The 13517-nt window shown below is 41.6% G+C and overlaps 1 protein-coding gene across 12 annotated transcripts in view; it reads right to left on the bottom strand.

Moving 5' to 3' along the window:
- Nucleotides 1–13517, bottom strand: part of Itpr1 (inositol 1,4,5-trisphosphate receptor type 1) — a 339707-nt gene that overhangs the window by 259618 nt on the left and 66572 nt on the right. The window contains exon 1 of one of the 12 annotated variants that reach the window (XM_041641700.1): nucleotides 556–615. The exons of the other annotated variants lie outside the window; for them this stretch is intronic. Coding sequence (XP_041497634.1) covers nucleotides 556–610 — 55 coding nt within the window. The 5' untranslated portion in view covers nucleotides 611–615. Of the gene's footprint in view, nucleotides 1–555; nucleotides 616–13517 lie in introns of those variants that run through there. 12 annotated transcript variants of the gene reach the window in all.

Here is a 13517-nt window from a genome sequence, read left to right as displayed (position 1 = left end):
AAACAGTAGCTGAGCCGTGGCGCAGGGGTGGACGGGAAGCTCATCTTTTGTCAGCTCCTGACCTACTGTCTACTCTGTAGCCACAGTTGGTCCTTTCAGGGACCTCTTCTGTCTCTGGAATTCACCTCCTTCCTCACAGAACACTATCATTTCTTCCTCCAAGTATGTGTGTGTCTTCCTTCACTGTTGTTGATTCTCCCCAGTAATCTTTTCTACGTGACCCCTCACCCCTCACAGCTGCTCAGAAAGACTCTAAGTCTAGCCACTTTCCTGGAATCTGGCAGACCTCAGGAATGCTAGTGCCTACTCAATTGTTACAGTGTCTCTCCTGTGCCCTCCTGTCAGGAACCTGTGTCACTGCCAGCCCTGCCTCAGTAATGTCAGCATCAACCCTATTTGTAAATACAATTGTTCCATTTCAAGGAACTTCAACCTCACTTGCTAGTTTTTACCTAGTATAATTTCATTTATTCATACATCAGGATGCAATTACATAATTCTGTGACTCAAGAGACTATAAAGTAAATCAGCATACATGTGTGCAGGTATGCTCACCCATGCAGGTGAATGTTGAGGCCAGAAGTAACATTGAGATGTCTTCTTCAATCATTTATCCTTTTTGTTTTTTAAAAAAAAAAAAAAGACTAAGACTCTGGAGCTATACATTGTATTTCTTTTTTGAAAATTTTTAATTAAAATATAATTACATCATTTCCCCTTCCCCTTCCCTCCCTCCAACCCCTCCCATTCTCCCACCCTTGTGCACTCTCTCTCTCACACTCAAATTCAAACAGCATAGAGAACCCTAAACAATATAAAAATAAATCTACCATGTGTTCCAGCGCTGCCATTCCTTGTCAAATGCACAAAGGTCTGGGCATCCAACTCCGCAGGTAACTGTTCGGCGATATTTATCATAGTGCTATTCACAATAGCTAGGAAATGGAAACAACCTAATTTTTCCTCAACTGATGAAAGAGTAACAAAAAATGGGATACATATTCATTTCATTTTTTCAGACAGTTTCTCGATGAATCTGGAGATCACCATTTCAGTTGTATGGCTGTCCTCGAGCCCTGTCTCTTGGTACTTCCTAATATTGGGGCTACAGGTACACATGAACACACCAAGCATTTATGCAGGTGCTAGAGATCTGAGCCGAAGTCTCCATGCTGACACAGCACGTACTTATCTGCAGGTTACCTCCCGAGCCTGGTACCCGTACCATTTGAAAAGGAAACATCAGGGGCTTTTGGACATTTCCAACATTCTTGATACACATACATACAAACACCAACATCAGTCTGCTTCAATACAAGGCCATTGTTCAAGCCTGCAATTGTTTTTTTTTTTAATTTTATAAGTATTTTGCCGTGTGTGTGTGTGTGTGTGTGTGTGTGTGTGTGTGTGTGTTTTATGTGTGCCATGTGTGTCCCTGATGCCCAGGGAGTCCGGAAGAGGAAATCCTATCCCAACCCCAAGAACTGGAGTTACAGATGGCTGTGAACCATGATACATGTCTATAGATCTGGGAACTGCACTTGGGTAAGGCGGAAGAGCAGCAAGTACTTATCTCACTTGCTGAGCGAGCCATCTTACCAGGCTACTGTTGAATCTTAAATACAACACAATAACAAAAGGCAGCAATGGTTAAAACTCACTCTTGGCTTCAATTATCCATGTATTCACCAAACCATCTTCACTAACAGTGAAGAACACACTCCCTGAGGGCAATGATACCTTTATGTACTTTTCAGGTAATATTTTATCTTCCATGCATACTACGATAGGTCTAGAATCTAGCCTGTTTATTCTGGTTTCTTCATCCTAATCATTCTTCTACAGAAGAAGCCAAGATGATAAATAGATAAAAAAAAATTTTAAATCTTCTCTGACTTCTCTCAATTCTCCCGCAAAAGATGAGTTGATCCCATTAATGTAAACAGAGACTGCCCTTCTGTTTCCCGGCCACCTAGACTCAAATAATCACATAGAAACTATACTAATTACAACACTATTTGGCCAATGGCTCAGGTATATTTCTAGCTAGCTCTTACATCTTAAATTAACCCATTTCTATTAGTCTATGTATTGTCATGTGGCTATGGCTTTACCTCATTTTCTACATGTCTTGTTTCCTCTGAGGCTGGTTGGCATCTGCTTGACTCTGCCTACTCTCTCTTTCTCTCTGTTAGGATCTCCCGCCTGGCTTTACCCTGCTAAGCCATTGGTCGAAGCAAGTTTCATTCAATCAACTAAAAAAAGCAGCATATATAAAGACGGACATCCCACATCAATTTGCCTTGCTATCATATGTTGTTGTTAATGTTAACAGTAGCCTAAGCTGGTGGTCTTCTATTGATTCTGTCTAGTAGAAGGAGAGGCCTGCATGTTTGGTTTTCTTATGAAGACTTCTTCAGTTAGGTGTGGTGATGCAAGTCTCTGATCTAAGATTTAGAAGGATAAGGTAAGAGGTTTTTAAGCTAGGGCCACATAGTAAGCCCTCCCCCATCTCAAAAAGAGGGGAGACGAGGACAGTGAGATGGCGCATGCCTGACTTTGACCCCAGAACCCACATAAAGGAGGAAAGAAAGAACCAACTGCACACACTTGCACACTTGCCCTCTAACCTGTAATGTGCACTGTGGCACACACATTCCCACACAAATCACACAGGGACACACAATAATAATACAGCAGTTTTTTAAATGGGGGAAGTTTTTAACTGGAGTAAAAACATATATGTAGACATTATACAAATTATTAAGTAATTTTAAAAGGAAACTCATTTATGTGTCCCTAGACCAAGAAGTTAAATGACACTAGTACCTTTATGCCCAATCATCATTGGGACTCTTGTAATGATTAGGTCCCTGGTTACCTAGCAAGATACTCGCAACCTGCATCAGAACTAGCAGACGAGTAAGACAGAAACAGTTCCGGACTACAAGGAGGCATAAACAGGCAAAGATAATGCTCCAGTCTGATGACAAGATCTCTGTGGTGAAGGCATCAGCAGCATGCTTCCCCAGCAGGGAAGGCCATGGAAGGAAGATGAGCTTTGCTTACAACCAGGTAAAAATCCTAACCATAAAAGAATAACTTCATCATAAACTAAGCCATGAGAAAACAATGCAATTATACATGCTCCTAGCCCATAGCCCTCAAAGTTTAGAGCAGCAGGTGGGAGGATACCAGAACTAACCCAAACCAACTGGGAAGAAAAGCCCATTGTTTGTGGTTTTATATTTTGGTGTCTTTAAGGAGCAGGGTCAGAGGAAATTCCACTATATAATCCACAGACTTGTCCATGGACCATATCCCCTGCAGGAGAAATTTCTGGCTTTGGGCTATGTTGCTGACTTCCAGCAAGCAGTCTTTGGACAGACAAGGCACTGCTCTCCCATTACAACAGGAAATGGAGCTGCAGGTGATAACACGCAGCCAAGACTCAGTTAGCAACGGAGGCCAAGAGGACCAAGACAGACAATTGTACTCAATCCCTGAATAGTTTTCAGTTAGAGGAGATATCTCCACTTTCCTGCTCAAAGCTCTTGACAATGACCCAGAACTCAAGGTGAGCTGCAGAAATCACGAAGTAGATTCTAGACAGGAGTGCTTTCCTTGAAAATCCTGGACTAAGAATGCCACATGCGCACGCACAAGGAAACTCAGTCAGCATGCCAAAAGCGTGCAGATGGAAGAGCACACATCATAATAACCTTTTATTGGTTATCCCACAAATATTTACTGAGGCCCTTTGTGTGTGTGTGTGCATGTGTTCTCTTCTTGAGACAGGGTTTCTCTGTATAACAGCCCTGGCTGTCCAGGAACTCATTCTGCAGACCAGGCTGGCCTTGAAGTCACAGAAACCTACCTGCCTACCTCCGTCTCACAAGTGCTGGGATTGGAGGTGTGTGCCGCTACCACTGGGCCTACTGAGCACTTTTGAAATCCAAGCAATCTTTCAGATGCTGAGATGGAATTTCTGCATTCATGAGGCTTACATTTGCTCACGAGGGATGATTATTAAAGTCACAAATAAAGACAATCTGATATCTGGAGGGAGCAAAAACACACAAAGAAAGCAGAGAATCCAGAGGCAGCTCACAAGGGTTGTCTTTTCGGAGAAGAGTTTAGGGAGCACTCTGAAGAGGTTATAACTCAGTCGCACTTAAATTACAAGAAGGTGTGAATCAAACCAAGTCCATGAACACAGCCCCTGAGGCTGAGAGCACAGCAGGTAGAAAAACCCTGAAGCAGGAAAAGCCTTGCTGTGTTCAAGGTGGGTGACTAAAGCCAAGCCATTATGGGGACGGATGCTCTGGATGTTACAAACCAAGGAAACAATTTTGGGTCTTCTCAGAGTGACAGCTGTCAACTGTGCTTCCTTAAAAGAGGAGGGGAGTGAGCCAGACTATCGGTCAGTTTATCACTATGCAAAGCCGCAGAGAGAAAGCCCCAGTTAGAAGACCAGAGTGGAGGCTCAGAAAGAGTCAATCATGACAGGGGAAGGGTGACAGTGATGAAAAGTGACAGGGATGAGAAACTATAAGATGTGGGATATAATGTGTATCTAAATTAAGTGGGTTTGCTATGGACTAGATAGGAAATTCGGGGTGGGAGAAGGAACTGGGGACACAGCTTTGCACTGCCTATCATGTGCAAAGCCTTCTTCAGTTTGATCTTCGGCACTGGCGGTTAAAAAACAAGAGAAAAAGAAAAAAACACTTGTTTTCTATGTGGGATCCTGTCTCTAAATAGATAAATACGTACATAATAGATAACTAAGGTCTCAAGGCTTGAGTGGATGTGGGGAAGTTGGAATTCTTCACATTTTACTGGGATTGTAAAACAGGACGACTACTATGGAAAAGACTGAAAGTTTATTAAAAAAAAAATTAAAAATCAGAGTTAACCTACGATCCAGCAAGCCCACTTCTGGATAAATAATCAAGTAAATGAGAGCAGGAGCCCATGAGAGATGTGCATAGCCATAGCCAGAGCAGCAGCAGTCACGTGATTCAAATGGTGCAGCTGGCAGATGAGTAAACAATGAACTCAACCTGCCCACAAAAAGAAGAAATCCTGCTATGTGCTACAACACAGAGAAGCTCTACAGGGCTATGATGTGAATAAACCCGTCAAAAAGCACCAATACCTTACAAGGCCACACACATGAGGTATCTAATGTAGCTGGGTACGGTGGCACAGTACTGTGATCCTAGCACTTGGCAGGCTGTATCCCGGTGGATTCAGAGACCATCCTGGGCTACACAGCAAAATCCTGTCTCTAAAAGCAACGTAGGAAATTTTAGAAGTGGAAGTAAGTAAAGCTGTAGTTACTCAAACAAGGAAAATATTGAAGGAAAAAAAATGGTTGTCAGATATAGTTTTGGGTGCAAACTGAAAACGTTCAGCAATGTGAACACACTTAGCGGTGCCAAGTGATATTCTTCAAAATCCTTAGGCTGGAAATTTTCTGCTGTTTTAGAAATCACAAATAAATAAATAAACAGAGCATATCTGTGTGTTTAAGATGTTCATAAATGGCCAGGCGGTGGTGGCGCACGCCTTTAATCCCAGCACTCGGGAGGCAGAGGCAGGCGGATCTCTGAGTTGGAGGCCAGCCTGGTCTATAAGAGCTAGTTCCAGGACAGGCTCCAAAGCTACAGAGAAACCCTGTCTCAAACAACAACAACAACAACAACAACAACAAAACCAACAAAAAATGCTCGTAAATGAAAACACAAAACATGGTAAAGAATAAAAATGAAAAGCTCTATTTAGTTTCATCTGCATTAGATTACATTTTCTGATTTGCTTTCCTTTATAATATACACAGTATATTAGATAGATATGGTATGCATACAACTTAAAATGATTTAACCAATAAGTAGAAAGACAAGTTACTGACTTCTTTTGTAAGTGTTCATTAAAGTTACCTTTAAGAAGTATCACAATAAGCCTTTTCCAACACTCTGGCATGTGAATTGTCCAAATCTAGCTGTAATCTTCTTACCCACTCTGAAATGCCCTTTTGCTTAATCCATAGCTGCCCAAAAGAATTAACAAAATTTGGGGCAAAGTATGCCCCTATTAATGGACTTTGTTATTATTTTTATTTGTATTTGCTATTAATAAAGACAGACTGGGGAAGATTCAAGAGTCACCCAGCACAAGAAAGAAAGAAAGAAAGAAAGAAAGAAAGAAAGAAAGAAAGAAAGAAAGAGACTTAGCCCACAGTCCCAAGACTTACGCAAGGAAAAACTTGACATTGATGACTGATAAGTGCAGGTTTATAAGGAGGAATTAAAGTGGTCCAGTTAGGGTACAAGTTTGAGATGGCCATAGGATATACACAAGTGGAGCTATAGAATAAAGGAATAATCATAGTAGGCTGAGTCTGTGGCTCACGGGAAAGGTCAAGGGTAACAGAAGAAACTTGTGGGTCTTTGGAAATATAAAATCATGAGTCTTTAACTACATAATGAATAACTGAAGAGAACGAGATGAAATCATGAGTCTTCAACTACATTATGAACAACTAAAGAGAAAGAAATGAAGATAGGACAGCTCTGCTCAAGACTGGATAGGGGAAGAAACAAACAGTCCGTGAGCTTGGAGTTGGGAAGATGAATTTTTACCAAGACAACGAGATAACTGTGAGGCTTGAACTCAAAATCCTCACAGAATTGAGTCCCAGGTGGTCACAGTGAGTTCTACAAAAATAAAATAAAATAAAATACTGAAAGATAAGAAACGAAAGCAGAAATGAAAGAAGGTTCACAAACCCTATGCACAAAAGACAACCGCATGGAGTCTAACACATTAGTGTCTGTCCCATTGCCCCTTCTTCCATTGGTTCCTACTGTCATACAGATGTGATCTTGCCTCTTATATGTATGGTCATCTTGAAGCAAACTGTCCTTTATCACCAAATAATTCCTGATAAAGACCAAAGGAATAGAAATACAGTATGATATTAAGATGTGAAATCAGCTGCTCTGGGTAAAAGTTACAAGGTAAACAGGGATGTAACTAAGTGATAGACAACCTGCCTAACATATGTGAGGCCTGTGTTAAATCCCCAGAGCTGCAAAATTAATTTAAAAAAATAACTTAAGAGGTGAATTGCATCATTTGATCCCAGGCCTCATTCCTTCCTGTGTCCATGCCCTTTGCCTTGGAACTTTTCAGTGCCAAGCTACCATGGGTGTAGTGACCTTGTCTATCCTTGACTGAAGGTTCTGCCCAAAGGGATGTGCTTTGGATCAGTTAGATAGGTCACCTGATCAAGCAGTCAACCCTAAGGCACATAGGCAGACTTATGCAACATGAGCAGAGACGCTGCGACCCCGGACACATTAACAATGAGCACCATGCTATCAATTACTAAGGTTTTGTGACTAGCATGTAGCAAAGACAATAACAGTGAATGGATGTGGTCAATTTCTTCCCTATTCACGGTTATCACTACTAGGCAAGCCCTCCCCCAATATGAACTAAAAGTAACTGACACCACAAAAAAAAAATGAACATATGGGCATGTCCAACCTGCAGCCAAGGATTAAACTAGAAAGGTAACCCAAAACAAAATACTTAAAACATTATAAGAATTTTTTTTAGCAATTTTGAGGGTTTTTTGTTTGTTTGTTTGTATTTTACTTGAGTTTGTTGTTGTTTTGTAACTCAGCCAGGAAGTTCTCAGGCACTGACTTTGTAGATGACAGTGGCGTGTCACAATGTCAAGTCTGGACATACCTGAGAGATGATACAGGATCTGGTTGATCTGTAAGTTACTGTAACAGACAAACAAAATCAAACAGAAGGCTCTCGGGCATTCAGACTCTCCTACTTAAGATTTGCAGTCCAGGTTGCTAGAGCATTCCAAACACAGTCTCTTTTTTTCTTTCAAAAGGCCTTTGAATCTTTCGTCATAAACACACCAGTCCTCCTCAAAGAGTGCTTAGAACTCTGCTTGTCCTTTTAGGTCAAGCAGCATTCTGACTTCCAAAGGCATCAATTCTCAAAATGTGTTAAATGTGCCCACATTAGCACAGCTTCCATAAACGCTCCTCACACACTCTAACAAATTTTGAAGGGAACCACTATTCTCCACGAAGTGTTAAAGCTGTCAATAAAGCGCAATGAATGAACTAGACTATTCGTTTGATGGTGTTACTATGCTTGGGAGGTTATGAAATTCAGAAGCCGCCCGAGTAACAACCTCAGATTCATCTGTGCCAGAGCTGGACCTCTCGCCACCGTCGTCTATCGAGTGTATCTGTGTTGTCCATCAAACCGTTAGCAAGCCTCCAAATCTGAGAGTGAGACTGGTAGGGCTTGCCACACAAACCCGGCAACCAGACTTCAACCCTTGGGACTCACACAAAGGTAAAGAGAAGTGACTCTACAAGGATGTCCCCTGCCCTCCACGCACGCTCTGTGCCATGTGCACCACACAACATCATGCATGTACATTCAGAATTGCAGGCACAAAGTTTAAAGAGTTTTATGTTTTAAATGTGTGGAAATATTTGATGCTTCCAATTACAGAGAAACTCAAATGTAGAGTTGAGAGAAGAGAGGAAATGAACAGCAATAGAACCGTTAGCTATTATGCTGGACTCAGGAACACAAGAATGACGGTAAATATCAATTTGTGGCCAGCCAACAGTTTAAAAATATTAAATTCCCATAGGAAGTCCTTTCTTTGAACCTGAATATAACTGTCTTTAGCTCTATAATAGCCATTCATAAAAGTCTTTGTTAAATATGTATAAATGCATTCAACAGCTGATCTTTGGAAACAAGACTAAAAACTCATTTCAAGAACTATGCAACTCCCATGACAGGCTTTAAGACCCATTCTCAAACACCAAAATACCCATGTACCCACTGAAAGGTGCTGTAAAACAGCTGTACACGCTTCCCTGGTCTGGAAACATGTACATTCACCGCTTCCCAGCCAGAGAACTCTGGAATCCATGAATCCTACTGATAGACAAGAAAGTGTGTCTTCAAAGGTGTGGCTGGAAGGAGGGTACCAGAGGTCTGGATGGCCCTCTGGCATCTGGAGGGGCCAACGCAGAAGACAAAGCATAATTTCTCACATATTTGAACACTATACTGTGGCATCAACATTCTTTATTCCGAGACGGCGTGGACACATAAAGAACTGCACTTCTAAGGCTCTAAAAGGTGATTTGCTTTTAAGTTTAGAAAATTAACGTGATAGTTTTGGGTTTTCTACTCTTAGAAATACTGATACACACAACTTTAACATTAGAATTTCAACAAAATGCTAAAAACACAATATGCTATTTTGTGCTAAAGACTGAGTGAGCATAAGGGAATACATCTTTCACACCATCACCAGAACTGACTTTTTTTTTTTAAGCCAATTTAATGACATCGTTTTCTGGCATAAAGGTTCTCATGACTTCCTTGGATTGTACAAGAAAAGGCACATATAATTTAAATATAGCAGGAAGAAAAACCTTTCTCTATAGAGTCTTCATCAACATTTCCAGCCTTATGTGGAACCTGTGCTGCCTGCTCCTGGGGACCCACTCCACGCTGGCCACACAGAGAACACTCTTCACTTGAGCTATGACCTTTCACATCTCCTTGATTGTGCAAGCTCCCTGAGTTTGCTGAAGTGACCTTATCCAATAGGTCAATACCCATCCATGTGTAAGACCTCACTCCCCTTGAAGGCATCTCCCTTCTCAGACGAATGCCCATTCAAGCCTCTCCCATACATCGTTCTCCACATGACCACCCACACTAAACACTGAGCTTAGTTGTTCACTCAAGGAACACTGGGAAAGAATGGCAGGAATAACATCTTATATATGCTGGGATCTTCTCCTCCACGGGATGCAACAGGGCACAGCAGAGCTCTGTGGAACAGAAAGTGGAGAGGACGAGAATAGGAAAGAAGCTGAAATAGAAAAAGAGGAAAGTGTACACACACCATGAGAGGTAATCTAGATACCAGCAGCACAGTATGACTGTAGGTAGAGCACTGGCTTCTGTAGTTACCATAAAGAGCACTGCTAGCCATTTGACTGTGAGATTCCTATCACTATCCAATCTTCTTAGTCTAATGAAATATGTACTACTAGTACCAACAGCTCACACCAACACACAGGACCATCAAAGACTTTCCTGGGATAGGAGTGGTAGGCGCTGTATTCAAAAGCAGACTTCTTACCCTGCCTTGCCTTGCTGCTCAAAATGTACATCCCAGAAGAGGGGTTGGGGAGTCCCTCAAGCAGGAGGAGGTGAAGACGCAAAGGATGTCACCTAGCAAGCACTCAGGTTGCATGACAGTAGAGGAAATGGAGAGAAGAAAAAAAACGTCTCCTGGTACAGAACAGTATGCAGCACTGGCCAAGGCCAGGGCAGGCTGGTTATTGTTAGTGCAGAGTCATATGGGTTTGACAGGTAGACCACGTCAGGAAAGGTGATGGAGAAGGAAAGTGTATGCGCTACATTTAGCACATAAGGAACTTAGGAAACAACTCTGCTTCTTCAGCGTGTTTAAAGTTGTGTATATATGTGTGTTTCCTGGCCCAGACAATACTATTTCTCTCTCTTTCCACTTTGACATGGCCTTGAATTATGATATTACCTAGCCTAATTCTTGCCTCAGCTGGTGTGTATCTGTATTTCTTACCTTTCAGATGTATTTATTTGGAGCTGAGGTTCGAAAAGCTGATACAACGGACACAAGCCTGCTTGCAGGGGAGACTAGAATAAAGGTCACTGCATTCTGGAGAAATCAACAATGGTGCCATAACACACTACTCACACACAGTGTTCCTTAACTCACCTCTTGAAAAGCAATTGTTAACGCTCTTGAGTTGAAAGAACACAGCTTTAAAAGAGTCAAGATTCACTTTCCAATTTGGCTGACAAATTCTTACAAGTCGTTGACATTCCTATTTATTTATCCTGTGAACTATGACTATCCTCTCTCACCTCCAACACATTTTCTGAAGTTCGTCTGAGGACACATGCAGCTCACTGTGCTGGGATTTGGCTATCAGGAAGAGCAATGGGCAAGATACAGTCAACCATTATGCTGTTTGGATTCATGTCGAGCAACTCTAGACTTCCTGGTACAAGCCTTAAGATAAAATGGTAAAAAGGAGAAGAGTGAAGAAATTACTGTTCCCCAACATTCTTGAACACTAGGGCCAATTTTCAAGGTAATACACCTAGCAAGATGTGAGAATTGATTTTCAAATGACTTTGGCATTGATCTCCAAATTTCTCAAGTTACATTCAACTTAATTTTCTAAAAGTTCGAATTTAAAACCTATCTCAACATCACATTTCCACCCTAGGGTCTCCTGTGTTCAATGGTCTACAGAATCCTACTTAGTCAGTCAGTAACCATTCAGAAGTAATCATTTCCCCTTGGAAAGATGAGTAATGCAGCCTTTCACCTTGGGAGAAACTCTGTCCTGCATGCCAAGGTTGCTTCTGCCCCAAAAGGATGGAGAGAGCCTGTTTATTCCTTGGCAATAGGTTAGAAAATGCAATTTAAATGATCACGAGCATTTCATCTTCTGATTGCTGAATGACTGAGCCTGAAGGTTAAGTTACATAGTGCTGTTCTGTATCACATGAGAGGATCTCTTGAGGGTAAGGACCATGGGAGTCACTAAAGGAGCTGGGACTGGAACAAGAAAGACAAGAAATATCTCTAACAATGAGATATGCCTTTTCCCAGTGGACTGGCAGCTACAGGACACTCTTGTTAGTAGTTCTGGCTACTTCATCCACCTACCAGTTAAAACTCGGTATGCAGAACAGTGTTGAAACTAGAACCGATATGACAGGGAGGGCAAAGTTTCCTCACAGAAGTGAGGCTGCGTTCCCACAAGTGCAAAGGGAAAGGGGTTATAATGCCACCTCCAGAAGGTGCTTTGGATGAGTTGCAAACACTCGAGGAGCCTTGAGTCTAGCACAGCTCAATAACTATTAGTTGCTACTGATTAGAAAAGGGACACCGTTCCCAGAAACCTACTCTGAAAAACAGGCTCAAGGGAATCAGCAGGTAGCGTCTCTATCTATTATAGATAATGAATTCTGCCAAATCACACATATTTTTGTTGTGGGCTGAATCATACAACAAAACACCATAAACAAAATGGTTTAAAAACAAGTATGAATTTTTCACAGATCTGGAGGCTGAGAAATACATAATTAAATTGCGGACAAACTTAGCTTACTGAGAGTCTAGTTCCCCAAGGGTTCTCTCTTGGGCTGCATGCACATGGATGTGTGTGTGTGTGTGTGTGTGTGTGTGTGTGTGTGCCCCTGCATATATGTCTGTGCACCATATGTGTCTGGTACCCACAAAGGCCAGAAAAGGACCTTAGATCCCCTGTTACTGGAGTTACAGGCAGCTGTCAGCAGCCATGTGGGTGCTGGGAATTGAACCCAAGTCTTCCAGAAGAGGAGCCATTGCTCTGAAACAGAGTCACTGCCTCGTCCCCATGTGCCTCTTCTTCTACGAGGATTATTATAGAAATGTAAAATGTCCCCATAGGCTCATGTGCTTGAACACATAGCCTTCAGACTCCTCAGACTACCTGCTTCTGGCTCCTGTCCACACTTTTTGCTTCCTAATTCACCAAGATGTGACATGCAGGAGTGGCTAGCTCCCATCACCTCACTCTTGCTGCCATGTTGTGCTACCTTGCCTTGCCCCAAAGGGCAGACTCTAATCCTTGAAACCAAGGGCCAAAATAAACCCTTCATCCCATAAATTGTAATACATTTTGAACAGAGGTCTATTTAGAGAGTAACATGTCACATGAATGTCAAGGAGGATACTGGGACAAAGTAGCCAAAGCCAACAAACAACAAAACAAGCATCCTGTCACAAAACTGAGAACCAATCTCACCAATGACACAGCAAAACCCTCATGACCTAATCATTTCCCAAAGACATCTTGTCCTGATATCATTACCATGGCAATTAGGCTTCAAAAAAAGAATTATTTCATACAAAACTTTACACACTATATTAAAATAGAATATTATAGGGTCCCTGCAGATGCAGATAGCTATAAGTAGGTCAAACTGATGCAGAGTAGACCCTACTTGACATGACTGTTTTAAAAATAACTATAATTGTGCGTGAAAATATAGATCAGTGGTTAAGAACTTGTACTACTCGCATAGAGGACCAGAGTTTAATTCCCTGTAATCATAGGGCAGTTAATAATTGCTTTTAACTTCCATGAGCACTCTCACGTGCATCCACATATACACAAGTAAAAGTAAAAATAAATCTTTTAAAATAGTTACAGGGCCATTGAGATGGTTCAGTGGGTAAAGGCACTTGCCACCAAACCTAACAGCCTGTGTTCAATGTCCTGACCTAGATAATGCAAAGATAGAACCAGAAAATGGACTCCAGCAAGGTGTGTCCTCTGACTTATAGACACATATTTATACACACAAAAATAAGTGAGTATAACAAAGTTTTA

This window comes from Microtus oregoni, unplaced genomic scaffold (genome assembly GCF_018167655.1).
Source record: "Microtus oregoni isolate MIOR12 unplaced genomic scaffold, Mior012 000002F_ref0000024, whole genome shotgun sequence".
NCBI lineage: Eukaryota > Metazoa > Chordata > Mammalia > Rodentia > Cricetidae > Microtus > Microtus oregoni.
This window is presented reverse-complemented; position numbering and strand designations above follow the sequence as displayed.